At 40.0% G+C, this 25,518-nt stretch overlaps 2 protein-coding genes across 8 annotated transcripts in view; one reads left to right on the forward strand and one right to left on the reverse strand.

The window, feature by feature from the left end:
- The window catches only part of ranbp3b (RAN binding protein 3b), a 319,866-nt gene that overhangs the window by 169,399 nt on the left and 124,949 nt on the right, over positions 1 to 25,518 (forward strand). The gene's annotated exons all lie outside the window — the stretch shown is intronic.
- The window catches only part of LOC132406163 (uncharacterized), a 40,746-nt gene that overhangs the window by 9,853 nt on the left and 5,375 nt on the right, over positions 1 to 25,518 (reverse strand). For 2 of the 7 annotated variants that reach the window (XM_059991446.1, XM_059991445.1), the window contains 2 exons: positions 24,449 to 24,612; positions 11,065 to 16,012 (listed from right to left, as the gene is read on the reverse strand). The exons of 2 other annotated variants lie outside the window; for them this stretch is intronic. In XM_059991446.1, the coding sequence (XP_059847429.1) occupies positions 12,814 to 13,725 (912 nt within the window). In that variant the 5' untranslated portion in view covers positions 13,726 to 16,012; positions 24,449 to 24,612 and the 3' untranslated portion in view covers positions 11,065 to 12,813. Of the gene's footprint in view, positions 1 to 11,064; positions 16,013 to 24,448; positions 24,613 to 25,518 lie in introns of those variants that run through there. 3 more of the 7 variants (XM_059991443.1, XM_059991447.1, XR_009516081.1) reach the window with 2 other exon arrangements.

Here is a 25,518-nt window from a genome sequence, read left to right on the forward strand (position 1 = left end):
ACCTCTCTCACATCAAATACTTAAACTTGCAGAATTGCAGGCTATAATTTAGACATGGCTATCACCATATTTTGAGAATTTTTACTATTACTATCAATGTTTTTAGATGGAGAATGATGGATGGCATGATGAAGGCATTATGTTGAGTCATGGAAAATTAAAAGCAAGAAATCGCTCATTTGTATGTCTGGACTGTCTTTAAAATAAACCCAAATGTAGTGGATACAGCCCAGTTCATCATAGGTAAAGCCCTGCTCCCACCATTGAGCACATCTACAAAGTATGCTGTAGTAGGATAGCAGCATCAATCATCAAGGGCCCCACCATGCTCTCTTCTCGCTTCTGCATCGGGGAGAAAGTACTGGAACCTAAGGTCCCAAACCATTAGGTTCAGGACCAGCTATTACCATTCAATCATCAGGCTCCTGAACTGGAGGGATAACTTCACTCACCCCAGCACTGAACTGATTATACAAACTATGGAATCACTTCAAAGACTCTACAATGAATGTTCTCAATATTATTTATTTATTATTATTTTGGTTTTTGTTTGTATTCGTACAATTTGTTGTCTTTTGCACATTGGTTGTTTGCTAGTCTCTGTGTGTAGTTTTTAAAAATTGATTCTATTGTATTTTTTGAATTTACTGAGAATGCCCACAAGAAAATGACTCTCAAGTTATTATCTGTTGAGATATATATACATATACACACACACACCTTGATAATAGATTTACTTTGACTATGACTTTGGTTTTATAGAAAGCAGAGGATTAATTGAAAAACAAGATGGATGAAAAGAGATACATTGCAGAGATGTGGTATAACCTAGAGAGGTTAATTGTAAGTAGTCATTCTGTTAGGAGTTTTTTCAATTAACATAATGGAATACACATATTGTGTTTTTTTTAATCTGAAGCAGAAACTATCATCTTAGGTAGCATCTTCCATCAACACTTCTGCAACTGTTACATTTTAGAGGATTGGTCATATCGCAGATATTAAATTCAATCTTCTATTAATAGAAACTTGTGAACTTTCCTCAGAGACAGCAGAAAATAAAAATATTTGGATGTGCAATGAATTATGACAGGTGTGATGTACAGTGAGAATCCCAACATCTGGAAAGGGGGAAAATCTAGAAAAAAAATGAGGACCTTTATGAAGTTCAGAAGGAGTTTCTGAAATCCAAAACTTTTAGTCATTTGATAAATCATAACGAAGTTTAGATAAGAACCAATATTCATGTTTATTTGGGAAGAACAAAGAACAATCGAAGATGTGTATCTGCCAATGTTTATTAGGACAACAATGTCTTTGAAATGTCTGGGTTCTTTATCATCCTTTCTTATTCTTTCGCATTGATATCTTCTGCGGGGTCAACTGAAGTGTAGTTTAGGAATGTAGAAAACAGGCAATTGTTCCAACGAAGATCCCAGTAGGAGAATTTCAAAACATTGCAAGTCCAGTTAATCATTCTTGACAAAGGCATTGGGAAACCTAAAATGTTGGGGAATTCCTCTGCCAATTTGCATTCTCTTTGACTAAATTGTTACAGGGAATTAGAAGAATTCATCTTACTTTGAGTCATTTCCCACTACATTGATGGACAGCATAATGGCACAGGTTTCTGATGTCATCAGCATCAACCTAAAAGGGTGGTCTACATATTATCCTGTGGGCGCATTTGCATCTAGTCCATTGGACAGATCTCAGTCTTGGACAAGCCTGTTCCCTATAGACATCACTCCTCAGTCAAATAATCAAAATGGGCATCCCACTGCTTCTTGAACACTGCCTTGGCTAAACATACTTCTGGCCATTTTCTTGTAGCCAAGTTGTTTCTGTTGGCTGAAGAGTTGATTTGCAAAGTCCAGGGATTTAAAGAAATTGGCTAAAAGCAAAGAGGCAACAGCAGAAATACTTTAAAGTCACGTGTTCAAATTTCAAATCCACTGTTTGATATGTTATCAAATATAATAAATAATAGTAAATGTTAGTAAATATATTAATACATACAGTTACTAACATAAACTGTTATAACATAGCAGGATGCCATTTTGCCCAACAGTCCTGCAAGAATTCTCTACAATTTACTCTGTTTTCCAAGCCGTTTTATGCACTATTTTCTTCAAAATCCCTTTTGAAAGCTACATTTGAAACTATCTTCAGCATCCTTTCAGACAGTGAAATCTAACACAAGGTTACTTGCTGCTTGAAAAGATTTTCAAATCACACTGGTATTTTCAGCCAGCTTTAGTCCTCTTGTCTTTGATCCCTCCCTCAATATAAACAATTTATCATTATTCCCTTTTAATCAACTCTTGATTTTGTATATCTCTGTAAAATTACCTATCACATTTCTCTGCATTAAGGAGAACAACCCCAATCTCTTCAATCTATACATATAGCTGAACTGCCTTATTCTTGGGACCACATCAACAAAATCTTCAATTCATTTATCTACACTCCCTTCAGAATGGTCATCATCATTATGTGCCATGTCATATAACATTGGCGATCATGGTCTATAACCATGATTGTTCTTGGCAAATTTTTCTACAGATGTGATTTGACATTGCCTTCTTCTGGGAAGTGTTTTTACAAGATGGGTGACCCCAGCCATTATCAATACACTTTAGAGATAGCCTGGCACCAGTAGTTGCATAACCAGGACTGTGATATGTGCCACCTGCTCCCATGGCATCACACGACCCTGATTGGGGGGAGGAGGGGTAGGGTATAAGCAGATGCTACACCTTGCCCAGGAGCGTCTCTGGTATGCAGCATTTGTCAGACTTAATAGAGTGCCAAGTATTGAGAATTGTCAGCTAATCTCACGACAGCCAAAGATACTCCCTCAGCAATGCCCTGATGTTGGCACAGGAGCCTGATGGCAGCTGGTCTGTCCCTCTGAAGAGCTGCTTACTGGAGATAATGAAGTGCTAGATAACTGAGCTTTTATGGTATTGGCATTGTTCTTTCTTCATACTAAAATGTATCATATCACCCTTCCTTACATTAAATTTCATCTACTTGGCTATATTTTATCTTTATAACCTATACAACATATTCTTGGCTATATCCTTTTGATTTATCACTATCTTTCTCACAGGTTAGCAGATGTTCAAATTTTGTGTTACCTGAACTGAAAGGACTTCAGCCATGTCCAGGTCATTAATAAGTACACTTTTTTAAAAAGTGGTGTTCCAGGAACCAACTGCATCCATTTCCCCAATGGAAAGCAATTATATAAGGCCATCTTAAGAATGAAGGACGAATGCAATAGATTATTGAAATACTTCAGTTGACTGATGGTATCAGCATTTAACACTTATTGTTAATCAATTAACATCACATCTATTTTCCCATGACTTCAATTTAGGGGACCTCAATTTGTTTATTGAATATGGTTGGCACTAGATTATGGAATACACCCAAGATAAACAATGCTTCCTCAAGATTCAAAGTATTTGCAGTCCTTACAGTCATATTGGTGTTGCTCCCCTGCAAAAGAATACTAGAAATGGAAGAGCAATTGCTAACTTAAGAAGCCTGTGGTTACCTACTTACTTTGAAATGGTCTTACATTTTGATAGCCTGCGAATTAAATGGAGTACTGTTTCTTGAGAGCTTCCTTTGGAACATGGTCCCTTAAAACTTCCAGCTTGAGGGAATTGCAAGTGCAATGATTACCTCTACAGGTATACCTGAACTTGAGTTGGAGATGGCCTACTTGCTCTTGTTAGTTACAAACTGCAAAATGTGAACAGGTTTAAGCCCCCTATTGTGGATTGCTATAGGTGTTTTTTTTTCTGGATGAATTGCTAAATAGATTCACTGCCTAAATCAATGGCACCATGTTGAAGATGAAGGATGTTATCCAGGCCAATATGTATCTCTCTACTAAAACAACTAAAGTAGATAAATAGGTGGTCTGTATCATATATCTGTTTATGGGAGCTCAATGTACTTAAAATGCTTACATTTCTTGTAATGGTAACTATACCTTAAAAGTATTTTCATAGCTGTAAAGACTTTTGGAATCTTCTGAAAGGGGTGTGAAAGGTGCTACATATATGCAAGTTTTTGCTTCTTATGGGGGCTGTGTTTACTCCCTTTCAGAAGGTATATAAATCCTCGGCAGTATCAAGCAGATGGGATTCCACTGTTAAGGAATCCCTTCTCTATTTTGTGTTGTTTATAGCCAAGAAAAAACTTCCCTTGCATGACTGACAGTACAATCAGCCTGGGCTTTTCCAAAGGTTCCTTAAACATAAATTCTTTTAGTAGTTGATTGGAGTATCTCCAGGAAAGATAAAGGTTAAGAAGTCAGATCACACAGTGGAAATCTGACACCAGAATTGTGAAACCTGAGCAATCTTGACTCAGTTCAGATTGCGCCGAAAATCCATGTTCCAATCTTATTATCACAGTGGAGGATCTAACTAGTTAAAACCAAGTTTTCCACTGTACAACCATTTATTTGGGAATGCAATCTAGGCAGTCAATAGATCTAGCTAGTGCTAACTGAGATAGTCTGAAACCATTACTGCACCTATTAAAGGGTTATAACACATTTCTAAAGCTGCAGAAAGTTCCTACAATTAAGTCAGAGTAGAGTAGAGTGGACTCCCTGATTTCCTGAAACGGGATCTGGATGACTTGGTCAACAGTGAAGAAGATGGAAGAAATTTGATGGCTGCCTGAGTTCACAAAACCATTCCATAATGAAGTACCAAAGCATGAAGTAACTAGGGGTTGGATTCAGAGCTGCAAAATCAGAATGATTTCACTCATTTGATCAAGATCGGCAGTGACGCAACACCCAAGTATGCAGTTCATGGTACACTTGGGCGTTGTGTCACTGTTGACACAACACTGCCCGTTACAATTAGCCCACACGCTCCTCCATTCCAAACAACCTCACCATTCACCAAGAGTGTGAGTCTATCTATCAGTAATGAATCCCATTTACTATTTATATATGTGAATTTCACAACACTTACTTCCTCCAAACTCCTCAACAACAACTGGCAGTTCACAGAGTCTCCTTGCTATTCAATCACTGCAAACACAAATACCAAACAAATTGTAACACTGTCACTGATACTCCCTGTCCACCACCTCCCTCACCTCCATTCATGGCCCCAAACAGTCCTTCCAGATGAGGCAACAATTCATCTGTGAATCTGCTAGGGTTGTCTACATTGTCCCAATGCAGCCTCCTCTACATTGGTGAGACCTGTCGTAAATTGGGGGACCACTTCATTGGGCACCTCTGTTCCATATGTCAAAAGTGAAACTTCCCAGTGGCCAAACATTTAAATTCCCATGACACCACCCTCAGAGGAGCAACACCTTATATTCTGCCTGGCTAGTCCCGAACCTGATGGTATGAATATTGATTTCTCCTTCTGATACATAAAAACCTCTCCTCCTCCCCCACCCTCTTGTTCTATTTCCCACTCTGGCCTCTTACCTCTTCTCACCTGCCTATCACCTCCCCGTAGTGCCCCTCCTCCTTCCCTTTCTCCTATGCTCCACTCTCCTCTCTTATCAGATTCCTTCCTCTCTAGCCCTTTACCTTTCCTAACCATCCTCCTTCCCTTCTTCTTACCTTTTTATTCTGGTGTCTTCCCCCTTCCTTTCCAGTCCTGAAGAAGGACATCAGCCCGAAACATCAACTGTTTGTTCATTTCCATGGCTGCTGATAGACCTGCTGAATCTCTCCAGCATTTTGTGTGTGTTGCGCTGGATTTCCAGCACCTGAAGATTTCTTCGTTTTACTTCCCTCTCTCTTGTGAGACAATGGGACACAAAGATTTCTATGGACAAACTTGAGTCCATCAGTTTAGCAGTCCAGAAAAGTTCTGGTAGTTGTTGGAGATAATGTCTGTGGCTATTGGCATTGTGGAAATTACTGAAGATAATGTATAACTAATTTGTAACCCAGTTTCCCTAATCCTTTAATATCTTCTTACTCACCTCTTACTTTCCATCATCCTCACCCTTCCAGCTGCCCAGATCTCATCTGCTGAGTCAGACAAGAGATATGACTCAATAGGTGAGATCTGATACTCAGTGCCACTAGCTCAGGCATTAACACTCCAGAGATCTTAGAGGCAGGACCTTCAGACAATGAATCAACAGCCGTTTGGATTCCATCCTGAGCTGGAAGGGGCAGGTTAATTGGTGCCCAACTACAAGCTTGCTAGACTGTGAGATTATATGGGTTTCATTCCAGAGCACTCTGATGAGAGTTATAATGAGGCAGCCTGAAGGACATGAACAATCATCAACCCGCCTGAAAGTCTCTGAGCCAAGGGAAAATTTCTTCATGCAAAAGCTGGTGAATTCGTAGAACTTTCTACTATAGAGGGGATGAACACTCTGTTATTGAGTTAAAGGAAACAATGTATAAGGGATAAAGAAATATTTTAATCTCTTTTGCTCCAATAATGCTTTGTTTATTTACATCTTTGCCTAGCACTGTTAGAAGCCATGTGATCTCAAGGCCTATGTCTTGATACTGGAGGCATGATCATGACATATTATACTATATATTGCATCACACGCCTTATAGATAACCCTGAAACTGCTCAGTTATCTTTGTGGCAAAGATGGCAAATTTACATTCCAATCATGAGAGAGGCAGAGATATTATTTCAAATCTTTGGTCTCATTAACTCCAAGATACACAGTTTTGCAGCTGCCTAATGAGCAGAATATTTGCATTTTACCCAATCACAAGAGGGTACATATCTCCACTGTATCACAACCTGCTGCTCTGCACAGTTTGCATCGAAAACATCTGCAGGATGTATGCCAGCTTAAAAACGCTACATACAGTTTCTGCCTGGCAATGAAAAAGTGTGAGAAAAACAACAATTATTCCTCCACTAGCCATACAAATAACGAAGCAACACAAACCATCTCTATGGCATCAGTGCTTTAAGTGGCCAAGTTGCCCTGATGCTGGCTCTCCATTTGGGACACAGCCACCCATCAAGAAAATCCCCCTTATGTGCTGGGCTACTCAATTGTGCATAAATGCCTAATTATCCATTATTAGACTTTGCTAATATTAACACAAATGTATCATCATCCATTTGTCAGGAAAAATCCAGACTTGGAGAATGCTACCTGACTAAGGTTTACCTTGTCTTATCATAGTCCATAAATCTTTCAGAGATCATGATAAAAATATAAAAGAAGAAAGAAAATCAGAAACTTAATGTTAATTTATTCCAGGCTGAAATTGAATTGAATCCAGCAGAAAGATCATGTGGCTTTAATTTGAATTCACTCTCAATTCCCCCCATTCATAGTGGGTTACATAATCTAAATGTGCAGTCAATCATTCCAAACACACATTCTGAGTGGAAATGGCCTCATTGTTTTCTATTCAGAGCTTTCCCTGCACAGTTTGGTTACTTGCTTTTGATTTGGTCATGCGATGAAAAATGTATCCTTCAAACATGCCAGTTCTCAATGAAGACTTTAGTTTTAAATAATTGTGTGTCAACACCAATTAAAGAATCTGCATGTTGGCAAAGGTGTTAAGTGGAAGTGCTGGAGCTATGATCGGGATAAGCGTATGTGTGATTTGCAGAAACACAGTGCGTGCTACTTAAGCAGCTGTAAAAGTGAGTTACCAACTTGAAGCTGTTTGAAACGTGCATTGTAATTTAATCAAACAAATTACATTAAATCCACTGATCATGTGGAGGTGCATTAAAAACTGATCTGCCAAAAAAAAAGATTATAATTGGGATTTCAAGGTTGGTTAGGATGCGAAACTGCTTCAGGCAAAGGAACAATGGTGTCTCATTAACTTCCCAGTTTAACACTAAGTCTTTCACATTCTCTGAGTACTATGAAGTGGTGGGTGGTTGGAAATGAAACACAGTAGGGGGGAATAAGAAGCAGAATATGGTTTTGATGGGGTGGAGATCTGGGAAAGTGAGGAGGGAGCCAAAGGGCAGAGTGTGTGATGAGTGGAAGAGATGTTAGCCAGGGAACAGGACACCCAACAAAGAACAACATTCATTGGGAAAAGATAAGAGCCAAGTAATACAGAAGGTGAAAGGAATGGTGTGGGTGGATCAAAGAGTTGGAGTAAAAACCATTGAGAGAAGAAGAATGGTGGGGCAGTGCTTGGGTGGGTGGAGAGGATGGGGTTGAGGTAGTAAAGTGTAGAGAAAATTATTGCTGCATCGAAGAGAGCTGATGATAGCCAGTGGACAAAAATATGGGTTAGTGGGTATAAATTCAGGATTGTTTAATGTCATTTCCAGTACATAATTGTGAAGGAGAACAAAATAATTGTTACTTTGGCTCTGATGCAGCACAAAAGAGAAGATGGGTGCTACCAGAGTTATTATATAAAAAAAGTCATATATACCTTACAAAAAAGTCGGTTCCCTGTACATTTAAAAAACTTAGAGCTACTTAAGTGCTGGATTTTGACTTCCTCACCTTCCGGCATCAACAATCACAGCCACTAAAAAGTATTATATAAAATGTTAATAAAAAATTAACCAAGGAAGGTTCAGAAGGGTACAATATGATTATACAGGTTGGACGACCTCCTACAATATCCCCAATTTAATCCATCTCTTCCTCCATCAGAGTGATACACACAGTAGGGCTGGCTAGTTGTGGGAATCTTCTTAAATTACTTTCCTTACATAAGAGACCCATAAAACATTAAAGTAATGTTGCCTGAGGCTTCTGAGACAAATACTGTACAAGGCTTGGAATGAAAATAAACCCAGAATCATTTTAAAGACCCAAGAAACAACTTGATTGGGAAAATATTACAATGGCAAATCCAAAACCAAGTATGCATTTCTCATGATTGTAGCATACCTTGAAAATGCTTTGCCTACACAAATTTAATTTATTAATTTTTTATGCTTTGATGCAGTCATATATAATACTTTGCACAGTGTGCTAAATTACATCTGGTAGTTCTGTGTTTCTGATGAAATAGTGTCACATATTCCTGATTGGAGACACCAGCAGGCCATTCTCAAGGAAACAACCTTATACTGTGGGCAAACAAACCTACTGAGCTTTTTTTTAAGAATTAGAATTTTAGAATTTATTTGAAATCTTACATCCGTCCCACAAAGTGCGGGAGTATAAATATTTAGAGATACAGCGTGGAACAGGCCCTTCCAGCCCTTAGAGTCACACCATTCAGCAATCCTGCAACTTAACCCTAGCCTAATCACGGGACAATTTTCAATGACCAATTAACTAATTAACTGGTACTTCTTTGGACTGTGGGAGGAAACAGGAGGACCCGGAAAAAACACATGCATTCCATGTGGAGAATGTAAGTCTCCTTGCAGAAGGTGTTGGAATTGAACTCAGAACTCAGATGTAATAGCATTGTGCTACCCACTATGCTACTGAGGTGCCCTAAACATCAAATTACAAGCAATATACTGTAGCAATATACTCAGCTTTGATCTTTCCTGAACACCACTGGTCACAATCCTTTAGTTATAAAACACTCCTCTGCTACTACTAATGGGTTAAAACTGCTCATTATTTTGTTTAGTGTCATTGCATTGATAAAGGGTAGTGGTGGTGGCATCAGTCGGTCTCGAGAGACCATGGATCTGCACCTGGAGTTTCCAGGGTGCAGGCCTGGGCAGGGTTGTGGGAGACTGGCAGTTGCCAAGCTGCAGGCCTTCCCCTCTCCACTCCACCGATGTTGTCCAGGGGAAGGGCACTAGGACCCATGCAACTTGGCACCAGTGACGTCGTAGAGCAATGTGTTGTTAAGTGCCTTGCTCAAGGACACAAACACGCTGCCTCAACTGAAGCTTGACCCAGTGACCATCAGGTTACTAGTCTGATGCCTTGCCCACTAGGCCATGCGCCAACACCAATAAAGGATAAAGAGATCTTTTTCAGACTGGAAAGATGTAATTAACAGAATGCCCCAAGGATCAGTTCTTAGACCTCAACAATTTATAATCTAGATTAATATTTTGAAAGGGGTAAGCAGAGTGCAAGGGATCCAGATTTGATGATTACATAAAAATAAGTGGAATGGCATGCTACACTAAGGCTATTTGAACTCTGCAAAATAGGAATAGGTTGATTGAGTGGGCAAGAAGATGGCAAATTGTGTTCAATGTTGGAAACTGTAAGAACCAATCCAGAAACAGAATCTAAATGGAGAGAGACTGCAAATGCGTAGAGTTCAGCAGATGCTCTTGTTCATAAAAGACTAGTTAACATGCAGAAGGAACAAGCAGGTGAGTAGGCAAATGGTATGTTGGCTATTTTGACTAAGATGTTGGATGTTAAAATTAGAGAAGTATTGCTAAAGTTGTACAGGTATTGGTGAGGCCACACTTGGAGTACTACATACATTTTTGGATCACCTTTAGAAAAAATATGCTAGGCACTCCAGAAGAGATTCATTTAGTTATTTCTTAGATGAGAAGGTTGTCCTATCACAAACAGCTGATAATTTCAGATCCCTATGCATTGGAGTTTATTAGTGACATATGAGAGATACCAAGGGATGTGATGGAGTAGATGTCAAGATGACTCCAGAAGTGTGAGAGTCTCAAATGAAGGGACATGGTTAGGGGACAGTCATCTGAAACAGAAACAAGTTGGAATTTCTTTTCATATGGGGGGTGAATCTCCAGAAATCTCCACGTCAGGAAATGTGAAGTCAAAATCATTGAAATTATTAGAGGACAAAAAGAGAAAATACTGGAAGTACTTAGATCTGGTAGCATTGGGTGCCCCTCCATCTTAAAAAGCCCTGCAACATTATCAAATTCAATGCAGGATTAATCTGTAGCCTTTTTACTTAGGATAGCAGAGAATGCATTACAGTTAATGTAGCTGTCAAAATGAAGTGGTTTCTTTTCATTTTGAAACCTACATGCTTGAGCTGATGAATGACTTTAAACCACAATGTTAATTGTTGCTTTATGGGAGTGCCCTGTGTTACAAACCCCGTAACTGGGTCACTTACCAGCAAAGATAGAGAGGTCCGTTGAGGTCTGATGGTACTATTTTTAACAGTATTTATTAGTAAAAATATACAAAAATAATATCAATGCAAACATACAGATAATATACGTTGTCAATACAAAACCTAAAAGTGCGGGTATAATAACAATCAATAAGAAGCTCTATTGTTGTCTAGGGGATAACGTATTGTCCGATGGAAATATAAAAATCACTTAGTTCATTCAGGCTGCAACCTTTGGTTGGAGTCAAGAGAGAGATTTTAGGAACTTGCCAGCTTTTCCTTTTTATGATGTCGATCCTTCGAGAGTTCCGTTGGTGTAGTTGGTCCTTTAGCTAAGCCGTTCTTCCATGGTAAGGCCCCAATCCCAGGCAAAGGGAAAGGACGCACGCGAGCCCTCCACCAGCTGTCACTATTAAACGCAGTCACGGGATTTCTAGCGTTTCTCCTGGTGCGTCTGAAGGGGTTGTTCCTCTTTTATCCTTACTCATGGGGTCTCAGATGTCAATCAGGTTGGGATGATGCAATCTCTCAACCAGCCCACTCTGGTCATTCCCTGAGGGCTTCAATGAATAGTACAGTACTCAACACACAATTCCGTCTCCAAGAGACAATAGCCATTATCAAGGGTTCCGCCTTGCTGAGGCCAGGACACATTCCAAGCCTGTGTATTCTGGATGTTTCTCTCTCATTTCCTGGGTCCCAGACCCGAATTAATAGCGATCTTGCGATTCTCAAAAAGGAGGGCGCTACTTTGTACCCTTCGGCCCCTCAGAGTTGTGGCACATTCGGAACACCCCCTTCCTTCAAAGCGTTTTTACCATCGGTAAAAACGAAGTAATACAGAGTCTTACAGGACTTTAGAATCTAACACAATACAAAAGTTTTTTATTCACTACAGAGTAATACAGTTATACATCCAATTCAGCATCTAAACAGTTAACAATTACATTGTCACTTCCTTTAGTATCTTAACATCTTGTACCTTAATAAAGTCTTGTAGCATCAGACTCCAATTTAATAACTACCTATTTTTATTCCTTTTCTTCAGCAAACAAAAACTAGAATTGTGATCTTAGCTTACGTGTATACTACAAAAGTTCATGCAAATACTAATCTTTATGTTACTTTCAAACTTAACAGTCAATCTTCCATGGAGGTTGTCTTTATTATTCACATGCTTTGTCGAAATCCCTTAAAACCGGATCCTGCTATTAAAAATGGCATCCCGTCAACCCTCACCCCTTTTCCAGTTAACTCCCATGTGGTGAGCTTATGCACCATGGTGAAATAGGCTTTCACCCGCTCCTTTCATAGGAGTTATTTTATCAACAATGTGATCCACACTTAGACTATTTTCCGAATCTCCACACAATTCTTTAAGTTTAAGCAAGTTGCTAGTTTTCTCTTCAGGACCCTTCATGCTCTTAGTTCTCAATTTAAGATCTGAAAAAAGCGATCCCTCTTTGTTCAAACAGCATTTCAAATTCTGCTTTTTCACAGCACACTCTTGAATAACAATAGCGTGTGGAGCACCTTTACACTCCAACTCAACCTGTAATTGATTCGCAGGCAGCGCATCACCAAGCCATTGTCTCTGTAGCCTGGTTGCTGCTTCTGACATCAATCCAGACTTTAAATTTTCTTCATTCAATTTTGGAACTACACTTTTCCCTTTTCCTTCAATAATAATATTCACCTCACCACCTTTTATCTCCTCACTAACTTTTAACACACCTTTGAGCACAAACACCTGGGAATTCTCACTTCCCACAAGGTTCTCACAATTCCCACAATTCTCACAAGGTTAACCCTTTCTTCACTGAACCAAGTCCATCTGACCCACAAGGACTGCATTCCTTTTCAACTGAATCAAATACCTCAGACTTTTTCTGAGCTCCATTACTAGGTTCAGTACCACGTGCATCCACATCTTGAACACACTCAAACGGGACATTTGCCTCTTCCAGGCTTTCAATACCCGTACCCTTTTCAAATTCTAAATTCCCCTGATCCTCCCAGCTACTCTCTGGGCAACTCCCTTCCGGAGTAAACTCAACCCCGCGGGCTGAAACAACCTTATCTGCCAACCCAGCAGACTTCTTCAAGGTAATGGCATCCTTTTCATCTAGGACTGCCCTCATTTCATTATCGGGAACACCTTTACAATTTTCAACTTCTTCAAACAGTTCTGCCAAACCAGACAGATCATCCGTGTCCAACTCTGGACCTTTTAACAGCTTTATCTGTTTCTCATCTTTACTTTGAGCCTCTATAAATTTTCTCCTGGCTAAGGGCAGGTCTACCTCCTCTCCCTTACTCTTTTTCACTTTCCTATTCTCCGTTTTACCACTCTCTTGGTACAGGGTCGGTAAAAACGTCTCGGCCAAATCGATACTGGCCGGATTTAAACTGCTCTTGTTCTCAGCTGCCTTTCTCGACATGCTGCGAATGATCGCGCATGCAGGATAGATCTTGGAGTCTAGGGGCGGGACCTCAACACTTACAGGCTGGCTCGTCAGCTTCATTGCTGGCCAAACCTTACCACCGGCTAAATCGTTACCAAGAAGGACGTCCACGTCAGTTCTCGGAAATTCTGATCGCACCCCTATTTCAACTGGTCCAGATACCAGCTCACAATTTATAATGATCCTATGTAAGGGCACCGCTTCTGTCCCTTTTCCTATTCCTCTCAAAGCTACCATTCCCATCTTGCAACCAAAATCCAGTACCTTACTGCTAATCAGTGACAGTTCAGCTCCCGTGTCTCTCCAGATCTGCACTGGAACTGGTGTGTCTCCCTTTCTCACAGACACAGTTCCTTTTGAAATACCTTTCTCAGACCCTTCTCGTACTCTGTCTACCTGGGGCTCTCTCGTCGATTTACTGATTACCACAGCACATCCTATAGGGACTGCTGCTTTCCATTTTCCTGTCTCCTTCCTTGGAGCAAGGCACCTAGATGCAATATGTCCCCCCTTTTCCTCAATTAAAACAGGTCAAGCCAGGAACTCTCCTGCTGTCTTGCCTTTCCTCCTCAATCTTACCACTAGCTCCCAGCAGGACCTCTGCCTCAGTCGGCGGGCTTTCTCTACTGTTCCCACGGTCTCTCTGGTAACTTTTATTTGAGGAAAACTTTGTCTTGTGGGTTAGGGCATATTCATCTGCGAACCTAGCAAATTCGGAGATGGACTTATTCGGCTTCTCATTCAAATATATCCAGATATCATCCGAAACACAACCTTTAAATTCCTCAATCAGAATTAACTCCCTGAGACACCAAAAATCTTCTTCCACTATTTCTGTTGCACACCAGTGATCCAAGAGCACACCCTTCTCATAGGCAAACTCGGTATACGTCTGATTCCACCCTTTCTTTATATTTCTGAACTTTTGTCTATAGGCTTCAGGTACCAATTCATAGGTCCGAAGAATGGCCTCCTTTACTTTCTCATAATTCTCCAACTCTTCCTCCTCCATGGACAATGCCGCATATGCCCGTTGTGTCTTCCCTTTTAACACACTTTGTAACAACGCCACCCATTGCTCTTTGGGCCACTTCTGATTCACTGCCACCTTTTCAAAAAGCAAGAAATAACTATCAACATCCGTTTCCTCAAACGGAGGTACTAACCTCAACTCCCGACTAACATTAAACCGCTCCTCTCGGTCTGACCCTTGAACTCTTCGCTCTTGCCTTAACTTCTCCATATCCAAGTCCTGTTGCCTCTGTTTCTCCACCTCCCTCTCCTTCTCCATTCTTTCCTTTTCTTTCTCAGCTGCTTTAACTTAATTTCATGTTCCAACCTTAATTTCTCCAACTCTAACTGAGCCGTCCCACTAGCTGGTGCCTTTTCAGGGATATTTTCCAATACCTCAGCTGAAAACACATGCCTCACAATATAATACTGAGTTATGGCCCTCCGCACCTCCTGCTTTTTCATTGACAACCTGCGAGGTTTAGTCCTTTCGCAATATTTATCAACACCGACTTTGTGGCTACCTCTAGTGCCTCCAGAGTCGGGTTTTCTATAAATTCATCCACGTCCATCTTTGCTGGTTTCCCGTCTGGCTACCCGTGCAACCAGATCCAAGTTTAGACTTACAAGCCCGATTCACTGGCCCACCAATTTGATATCAAATCCCGGATGAGCCCCCACTTTGTTACGAACCCCGTAACTGGGTCACTTACCAGCAAAGATAGAGAGGTCTGTTGAAGTCTGATGGTACTATTTTTAACAGTATTTATTAGTAAAAATACACAAAAATAATATCAATGCAAACATACAGATAATATATGTCGTCAATACTAAACCTAAAAGTGCGGGTATAACAATAATCAATAAGAAATAAGCTCTATCGTTGTCTAGGGGATAATGTATTGTCCGATGGAAATATAAAAGTCACTGAGTTCATTCAGGCTGCAGCCTTTGGTTGGAGTCAAGAGAGAGATTTTAGGAACTTGCCAGCTTTTCCTTTTTATGATGTCGATCCTTCGAGAGTTCCGTTGGTGTAGCCGGTCCTTTAGCTAAGCCGTTCTTCCGTGGTAAGGCCCCAATCCCAGGCAAAGGGAAAGGATGCATGCGAACCCTCCACTGGCTGTCGCTATTAAACGCAGTCACGGGATTTCTAGCATTCCTCCTGGTGCGTCTGAAGGGGTTGTTCCCCAGACCCTCTTTTATCCTTACTCATGGGGTCTCAGATGTCAATCAGGTTGGGATGATGCAATCTCTCAACCAGCCCACTCTGGTCATTCCCTGAGGGCTTCAATGAATAGTACAGTACTCAATACACAATTCCGTCTCCAAGAGACAATAGCCATTATCAAGGGTTCCGCTTTGCTGAGGCCAGGACACATTCCAAGCCTGTGTATTCTGGATGTGTCTCTCTCATTTCCTGGGTCCCAGACCCGAATTAATAGCGATCTTGCGATTCTCAAAAAGGAGGGGGCTACTTTGTACCCTTCGGCCCCTTAGAGTTGTGGCACATTCGTAACACCTGCAACAATGAAAGGGGATGAACTAGCTGATTTAAAAAACTCATCTCCCTGAAATGGTTCAATGTCATTTACAAGTACTGAATGAAAGGTAAAGGTGATGAGCACAAATATTACATGTAGACTTTCTGCTGCTGAAGAGTTGGTACCTACTTTCTGATTCTGTGACGAACTAGTAAGAGAAGAAACAATGAAGGCTCTGCCAGGTTGATTCTTGAGAGAATATCAAGCAGGAGAAAATTCACTGTCATGCCAGAATATCCAGCATCAAGTTGAATTTATGGAAAACTCTGCTTTGTGTGGAATGAGTCAAAGATGAGAAGGAATTTATTCAGCCAGAGGGTAGTGAATCTATGGAATTCATTGTAATAGCCGGCTATGGAGGCCAAGTCATTGGATATATTTAAAGCAGAGATTGACAGGTTCTTGATTAGTCAAGGCGTTAAAAGTTATAGGGAGAAGGCAGGAGAATGAGGTTGCAAGGAATAAATCGGCCATGATGATAGAGCAGACTCAATGGGCCAAATGGCTTAATTCTGCTCCTATATCTTATGGCCTTATTGATCTATTATTGGCAACAATGTTTGGCAATTACCATTCAGGAACTATTGTACTGTAGGTTGGTGAAGTCTATACAATGTTAAATATTTGATGGTCAGTTTTCTCTCTTAGTCTAGCATACACCCACACTTTTTTACATGCGTGTACATTCTCTCTCTGAGCTTGTCCAGCCCAATGGCAATGTTAAGTTTCCTTCCAGCTGATTGACTGTGCTGACACTGATGAATTTTCCAGGGTCAGTTTCATTTAAACATTTTAGGCAAACTCTCGGAACTGTTGTTGGTTTTGTGAATAGTGTGGGAAATGCCTGTTACATTTTAAAGTATCCTTATGAGTTGTTTTAATTCCAGAGAGAAAGAGCAGCCACAGAATATCAGAGAATGTAGATTCAATACACTGAGCACTTAACTCTTCATGCAATCACTCCTCTGTTACAGGGACTCAGGATAAGGAAGTAAACCCTGTTGGGGGTATTCAAATAATAAATGATCTGCTTGAGAGTGGGAAAAAGACCCGATAAATCATCGTCCTGCCTCATCAGTCATGTTTTGTTGAAACTTTGCAGTCATTTCCTTGGTTGGCCTAACCTTGTATACAGTTTCTCAGATAAAAACTGCTAATTTTATTTCCCTATGTTTCACACTTCAGAAGCTCTTAATTGTCTTTATAAATGAATATGTTTTCCATTTTGCCACATATGGAATTTCTCTTAGGGCATAATTATAATTATTCAATAATGTCTAAATACTTGCCAATATAGCTTGCTGTTGTTTCCCTCAAAATTACTATCAAGATTTCTTTACTGCTTTGGATTATGGGAAATTATATATTATACTTTAGCACTCCCTGCTGGAAAATATAATTATTGCTTCTTCTGCTTTGTATTATTTGATAGTTTTTATAGTGATAGTCAGTTGGTGGATATTTCCCGAAGTTCAGACACTGTGAATATTGTTACAAGTAAATGAGCCAACTGAAGCATCTAAAAAAATTCTAATTCAAGTTATTTGAGGAAGGTGTAAATGTTATATAATGTAGTACACTGTTTAAGTATCAACTACCTTATCTGACAGGCAGTGCCCCACTGAGTGAATCAAGTTTGACATTATGCAAAGGGCAGAGCTATTATAGCTGTATTGTCACTGGAAAGATAAACGATTTATGAAGCTCCAGATAGACTTCAGATCATCAATCTGTCACAAATGGGTATTTCTACCGTATTTCTACATTTCTTACTCTATTTCCATAGATGAAGGCAAAGGGGGCGGGGAGGGTGGGGTTAAGTACAGAAATTTTTGTAAGGTAATGGAAAAAGACCGCTCAACACCATTCCTCCTGATAGACTATGATATGGGATCGAAATGATCCCATTTATAAATCAAAATAGACCTTGCAAGGAGATAGTGAATGTTACAACCTCAGGACATTCCCATCATACTTTACAGACAACGAATCTCTATTTCAACAGTAGTCCCTGTTGCGGCAGCCAATTTGCAAGCAGCAAGTTCCTGTAGCAGCAATCTGAAAGACCAAATGATCTGCTCTGAAGGTACCACTCAGGACACTGGGGAAGAACTCTCCTTCAAAATAAGGCAATACTGTCATTAACAATAAGAAGTAAGCCTAACTAGACTAGTTTTTTGACTCATCCAAAGGAAAACCACTCCAACAATATAGCACCTTTTCAGAACTGAATATTAACTAAGATTTTGTGCTCTTGTTTTAAGGGTGGCACATAAACCCACAACCTTCCAATTTAGGACCAGACAGCTACTATTGAACAATTAACTCATTCTAAGTTGCACTAAGTTATACCTACTAGTTTATTAACATTTCAGAAGAGCTAAGAGCCATGGAAGAGTAACAATTAGGGTGATGCCTTTACAGTCGGGGTGTCAGAGTTTGGAGTTCAATTCCTATGTAATCTGGAAGAAATCTGTATGTCTTCCCCGTGGAATAGTGGGTTTTCTCCAAGGGGTCCACTTTTCTCCCACAGTCTAAAAAATGTATCAGTTAGTGGGTTAATTGGTCGTTGTAAATTGTCCTGTGATTAGGCTAGGATTAAATTGGGGGATTGCTGGGTGGTGCGGCTGGAAGGGCTTATTCCATGCTGTAACTCAATAAATAAATAAGTTGTGTAATATAATTCAACCATTTCACATTTTATAGTGATCTAAAATTATGCTATGGTACTAAGTTGTTTGGAACATATTGAAGATGAGGTGGGGGCTGCTTTAAATTTTCATGGCTGAAAATTCCTCACTTGAACAATTCTACAGAACAGCTTCTTTTACTTCTTAAGAAATAATATAATTTATCCCTTGGGTCAGTTAATATAAATAAAAAGCTCAAGTGCAGCTATTGCATCCACCAGCAAAAGGCACCTACTTTGGACCAAAGACAATGGAAAGCAAAGTATGTCTTGCTTTCTTAAGAATAGGTTCTTTGTCGAATGATTGGTTTCTTTAGAATAGTGATGTTCAAAAATGTGCATGAGCCCTCAAGGGTGTATCACGATGTTAGCAAAGAGTGTCAGTAAAATTAACAAATAATTACTATTAGGATTGAGAATAAGGACATGGAAATGCCCCAAGATAAGAGCTCAACAAAAAAAAGGTTGGGAAGCATTCCCTTAGAGTAAATTTAAGATGTAAAAGCCACAAAGGACTGCAGCATTTGTGCTGCTCCCTGAACAGAAGTGATCATTTTGCATCCTTTTCCATGGTAGTGGATTCTACATACACCAGTGCTTCACTTCTGGACAAGCAGTCCTGGCGAGGAACTACAGACATGATCAACAGTGGGTACTTGAAAAGATCGAGATCAAAACTAGAATACTCCCCTACACAGTGGAGATCGTGTCTGATGTCTACTGGAGCCGACACATCCATCAGGAGAGCAGAGTCAATTGTTAGAGAAGAAATGTGTACAGCATTGTGCAGACATGAGTGGCTGAGACACCTACAACTTGATCGGAGATCCATCCATCATTTGCCTGCTACATTCCTTGTAATAGAGTCAACTGAAAGTGAATTAAGAAAGGTACTGGATGATGCCACAGCAGTGTTCAAGGTTGGCATACGCAAATGTATCAATGGTAAAATAGTGCTAAATGAAAATGCCACACCTAAGTTTTACAAAGCCCATCTGGTTCCTTATACCATCCATGATAAAGTAGCCAGTCAGTTAGATCACATGGAGGCTGAAGGAATTCTTTCCAAGGTTGAGTGGAACTCATTGGCAATGCCAGTGGTCCCAGGAGTCAAGAAGAATGGATCTGTCAGTATCTGTGGTAATTTTAAGATCACCATCAACCCAGTACTGAAAGTAGATCAAGCCCTGTACTTAGTATAGAGGATAGCTTTGCAAACCTTTCTGGAGGGAGACAGTTCAGCTGAGGCCTATCTACAGACAGAGATGAAAGAAGAGTCCAAAGTGTGTCACAAAGGGCTTTATTGCTATAATGGGATTGATTTTGGAGCAGTCTGGCAAAAAGCTATGGGCCATGTGCTGCAAGTCTGCCCAGGTGCTCAGTGTCATTTTTACAGTTAAGAATGATGAGCAACACTGCCAAAATCTCAAGACAGTGTTAAAAACATTAGAATTTTTTGTGCTCAGAGCATGTCACAACAAGTGTGAATTCTTAAAAGCAAGCATCACTTACCACTGATGCACACAAGTGTGCTGAGAAAATTCAAGCAGTGATGAATACCCTGAGGCCAAAGGACATGTCACAGCTGCAGTCCTTTTTAGGATTTGTCAATTACTATAACAAGTTCCTGCCAAACTTGTCTACTGTGCTCCACCGTTTGAACTCATAAAGGCTCGCCTTATGGTATAAGGGCAGTCATGTTACATGTTCTGAGTGATGAAAGAGAACACCCCCAAGCCTTTGCATCATGTTCCCTTACTGTTGCAGAGAAAAATCATGCACAGATTGAGAGAGTGATCTTGAGTCTGTTTGGGGTGTAAAACTCTTCAACCGGTATCTGTATGGGAGAGAGTTTACTATTCTTCAACTACTGGTTTTCCTTGGTTGTGGATTCCACATTCACCATTGCTCCTCTTATATCATGAGTTCACTCAGACAGAAAGAATGGCCTCTTCTTGCTTACCAAAACATAGAATTTTCTAGTTTTCACAACTTGTCATTAAAGGGGCAAAATGAGCAGAAGAACCTGACGGTTTACCTCTGGTATTCCAAATACGGTTTACCTCTGGTACTCCAAATCTGGCATAAGGTAATTTATAGTTATCAAACATTATAATTTTTCCTCAATACAATGTTCAGCATTATAATGTTACAGTTTAATAAGGTGATTGTTATGCTTTGTAACTCCAAAAACTAATCAAAAGACAAACATGGGAATCAGGAGATGCCTATCTATTTAGTTCTACTTTAATGAGGCACTCACATAGGATATGGTGATGTAATGACATATGTCATTCGTGTACTTTTAATGTAGAACCTGTAATGAATTATGTAAACAACAAAGAATATAAATATTTTGTTTGAGCAATATTACTCAAATATTACTTAAATATTATATACACAACACTCCTCCCAGCTTAGCTATAAACTCCAACAATATAGTTATCCACAGCATAGTAAATTTAAATTGTCCCATTCATGCCTACATATTTAATCGCAGCGGAGGATTTCTTACTCTTGTGGGATAACATCTTTCCTGACAAGGGGAGTCACTCTGCTTGGCGAGTGAAACTGACTATGGCTGTGAAACAATCTCAGGTTCTGGGGCTTCTTACACGGTGGTTGTAGGAGTTGAGTCTGGGACAGCAGGAAGTGGTTCTGGCAGCTCTGGACACATTTCTTCTCTAACAATTGACTCTGCTCTCCTGATGGATGTGTCGGCTCCAGTAGACATCAGACACGATCTCCACTGTGTAGGGGAGTATTCATGTTTTTATCAGAAACAAGCCCAGTGTGGCTTGTTGGTTGCTGTGTTTCACCGTTACAAATGGCCTTCCCATGGGAGTTAAAAACTTCTCCAGTATAAGTTTTTAGTTTGATAATCTGCAGGCTTGAGTTAAATATCTTTCAAATGCTGTTCAAACTCATTTTGTGGAATGACTGAAAATGCCAAGCCAGTCTTTAATTCCTTTTAAACTAATTTGCCATTCACTTCTGGTGTAAGCCATATTGCAGTTCTGTGTCACTTTCTTTGTTATCAGGTTTTTCCTCAACAGCATGCAGATAAGTGCTCTTTTTGAAACTGCAAATTGACTTTTTATCTTTCCTGTGCATTTCATTCATTTTTGTCTGCCTGACATGCACTTTATATGTATCCTAAATTGATCATTTTCTGCAAGTTTCACCTTTAAACCTGCATGTATGTGAGACCCTGCCATATTGGTAACACAATTTGTTCAGCCAAGCAGGCCTCTGTTTAGATGTTGCAATTTTGTTCACACTCACTTTCATTGCTGACTGCAACTCACTTGTGTCTCTGCCTGCTGTTTCCATTGCTACAGCAATTTCAACTGTTCTTTTAAATGTGATTTGTGCTTCAGTTAGGAACTGTTTTTGAATGCTTTCTTGTAAGGATCCACAATGAAACAATTTCTCAGTGCACCTTTAAGCTCATCACTGAACTGAAAATGATCGGAGAATTTGTTCAATTCAGCCATGTATGCTGAAATGAACTCCCCTTCCTTTTGATTCCACTATTGAAACCTAAAGCATTCTGCAATCAACAATAGTTTCAGTTCTAAACGCTCCTGCATTACTATCACAATATCAGCAAAACTCATTCAGCTGCTTTGGTTGTATCAGTTAAACTTCTAAGAAAACTGTATGCTTTTCCAAATATAACACTCAATAACACTGGCACTCACTTTTCATTGGCTGTTTCATTTGCTTCAAAATACTGCTCTATTTGTTCAGTATGCATCATCCAGTTAACTGTTCTGCAATCTAACGCGCCTATCTCACCAATGTAGTTAGCCGTTTCTTCTTTTTAAAATTTATTATTATTATCACCTGGTACTCACTGTTTATGAATCTGTGCATTTTGTCAGTTTTCTGCCCTATTTTTTTAAACTTGACCATTTCTGTCCCCTTCTGAAGAAAAAAAAGACATGCTGTGTTTTTTTTTAAAAACTCAGATGTCTTTCTCCCCTTCTAAAGAAAAAACTTGCTGTGCTTGAACAGGAAGGGGTGTCTCCGGGTAATTTTAAAACTTCCTCATCACCACTGTTATGTTTTGTAACTCTGTAAGTTAATCAGAGGAAAAACATGGGAGCTGGGAGGTGCATGTCTACTTAGTTTTACTTGAGTGAGGCACTCACAATGATGTGGGGCGTAAAGACACATGCTATTCATGTACTTATATATAACCTGTAATAAATTATGTAAACAATAACAAAGGCTTAATCAAACAATATATTTACACGATTACTCCAATATTATTTATTAAGTAGACTACAGTGATGATGTTAAATACCATGTGCAGCTGTGCATGACATTGCCACTTTATTCATTCAAAAATCATACTCAATAATTCTGAGTCAGATACACAAAATGCTGGAGGACCTCACCAGGTCAGGCATTATCGATGGAGAGGAATAAACAGTCGGCAGTTTGGGCCAAGACCCTTCATCAGGACTGGAAAGGAAAGGGTGAAGAAGCCAGAGTAAGAAGTTGTGGGGATGGGAAGGAGTACAAACTGGCAGGTGCTAAGTGAAGCTAGGTAAGGTGGGTGAGGGAAGGAGGATGGGGGATAATTCTGTGCATCTCAATAATAATGTGGATCTCGGAACTGTAACGTATATTCCAGACCTAAGATTTTGCCTTTCTCTGTCATTAATTTCAGTGCAACAAGGCTATGTAATATATAATAAATGGCAGGATATTGAGTGGTGTCAGGAACAAAGGTCAAGTATACAAGGTGGGTAAGAAAGGTGAAAAAAATCTATTTATTTAGTGATACAGTGCAGAACAGGCCTATCCAGCCCACAGAGACACACCACCTTGCAGCAGACTGATTTAATCCCAAGCCTAACACAGGACAATTTACAATGACCTATTAATCTACTAACCCATATGCACATGGGAAGAACCTAGTTTTACGACAGCAGAGGTATAGAATATAATTGGAGGGAAGTATAACTGCACATTTGATAAACCAAAGCTTAACATAGAAACATAGAAAACTTACAGCACAATACAGGCCCTTTGGCCCACAAGGCTGTGCTGAACATGTCCTTACCTTAGAAATTATCTAGGATTACCCATAGCCCTCTATATTTCTAAGATCCATGTACCTATCCAGGAGTTTCTTAAAAGAACCTATCGTATCTGCCTCCACCACCGCCAGCAGCCAATTCCACACACTCACCACTCTCTGCGTAAAAAACTTGACATCTCCTCTGTACCTACTTCCAAGCACCTTAAAACTGTGCCCTCTCATGCTAGCCATCTCAGCCCTGGGGAAAAGCCTCTGACTATCCACACAATCAATGCCGCTCATCATCATTAAATTCTCGGTATGGTTATTGTGATTGTGCTGGAGAGTGTGTAGAGGAAATTTACAAAGAGGTTGCCAGGATTGCAATATTCTAGCCACAAAATGATGGAAGATTGGTTTAGCTTAGATAGTTTGCTTTGGAACAGTGGAAGCTGAAGGGAGACATACCTAGATATAGAAAATTATAATGGGTCATGACAGAATAAAAAGATAAATAATATTACCTTTAGCAAAGGGGTCAAAAATATGAGTTACTTAAAAATTCAAAGGAATGTAAGGATTTCTTTCCTTACTTAGGAGGGTAGTAGGGGCAAATGGTTATCCAGGGAGGGGTAGTACCTCTGGTGAAAGGAAGAGTTTGCCGTGTCCAGTCTGGAGCAGCTTACTCACCTTAGCTCCCCAAGACACTCAGCTGTCACCTGTGGCTCCAACTAGTTGCTTGCATGTGACAGCGGCCACACCCCGGTACACTGCTTCGGCAGGCAGGCTAACCTAGGTAAGGGAAGCATGTGGGCTTCATACCGTGGTGCAATAGGGACACGTCTGACCTAGATCTAGAAGGGACAATGTGAGGTTATGCACTGAGTTAAGAGGAACCATATGATTGGTCATTATTAAAATGTTAACAATTGCAAATGAGTGGAATCTGAGGGATCGAGTGCATGAATCACAAAAATGAAACAAAGATCAGACTTATTTGTCACATGTGCATTGAAATACCACAACATACTGGGGAATGATTATGTTATTGTTTCAGAGAGCTGATGAGCCAGCCACAGATTGTGCAGACCATAAATATCGAGCAGGTGAGGAGTACTCAGGTGGATAATCTAGCCCACCAGGAAATTTTAGACTTAGGGATAGCAGTGAAATTAACCTACCCAGTGATAGTATCATAGGTCGGGAAGATAGACCCAGAAGGGTGTAAAGTCATAAAGTGGCTATAGTGAATATTCCAGCTGAAAAGACACAGAATACTTGCTTTGTGTGCCAGTAACTGGGTCACCTAGAAAGGAACTGCCGGAATAGACGTAGATGGGTAAAAGATTTGTTACAGCTGTATATAAATTACATTAAGAAACTGTGACAGAGAGTAGTCTGTAAACACACTCTGTACACGTGCATTTACACACACCGACGTTGCTTTGTCTTTCTGCTGTCATTGTGCTGAGTGTACTCACTTCAGTGTCTTTGCCCAGTATATTCTCATAATGGATCCTAAACTGAGCGGATGCACTTGTGTTGGCTTTATGGTGCCTTTCCCACCACTTCCTTAGTAATGAGGATGTGTAAATGTATCTATGCCATTTGTATACAGTATTTAATGTAGATACTTCTGTTTATTTTGTAAATGATTGTAACTACATTGTAGGGTGCATCATCTTCTCATTAAAAATGTCCTAGTGCAAAAAAAAAGCTCATCACCCTCAGTGAGAGAATGAGTGGGGTAGCTAGGAGTT

This window comes from Hypanus sabinus, chromosome 16, assembly GCF_030144855.1.
Source record: "Hypanus sabinus isolate sHypSab1 chromosome 16, sHypSab1.hap1, whole genome shotgun sequence".
NCBI lineage: Eukaryota > Metazoa > Chordata > Chondrichthyes > Myliobatiformes > Dasyatidae > Hypanus > Hypanus sabinus.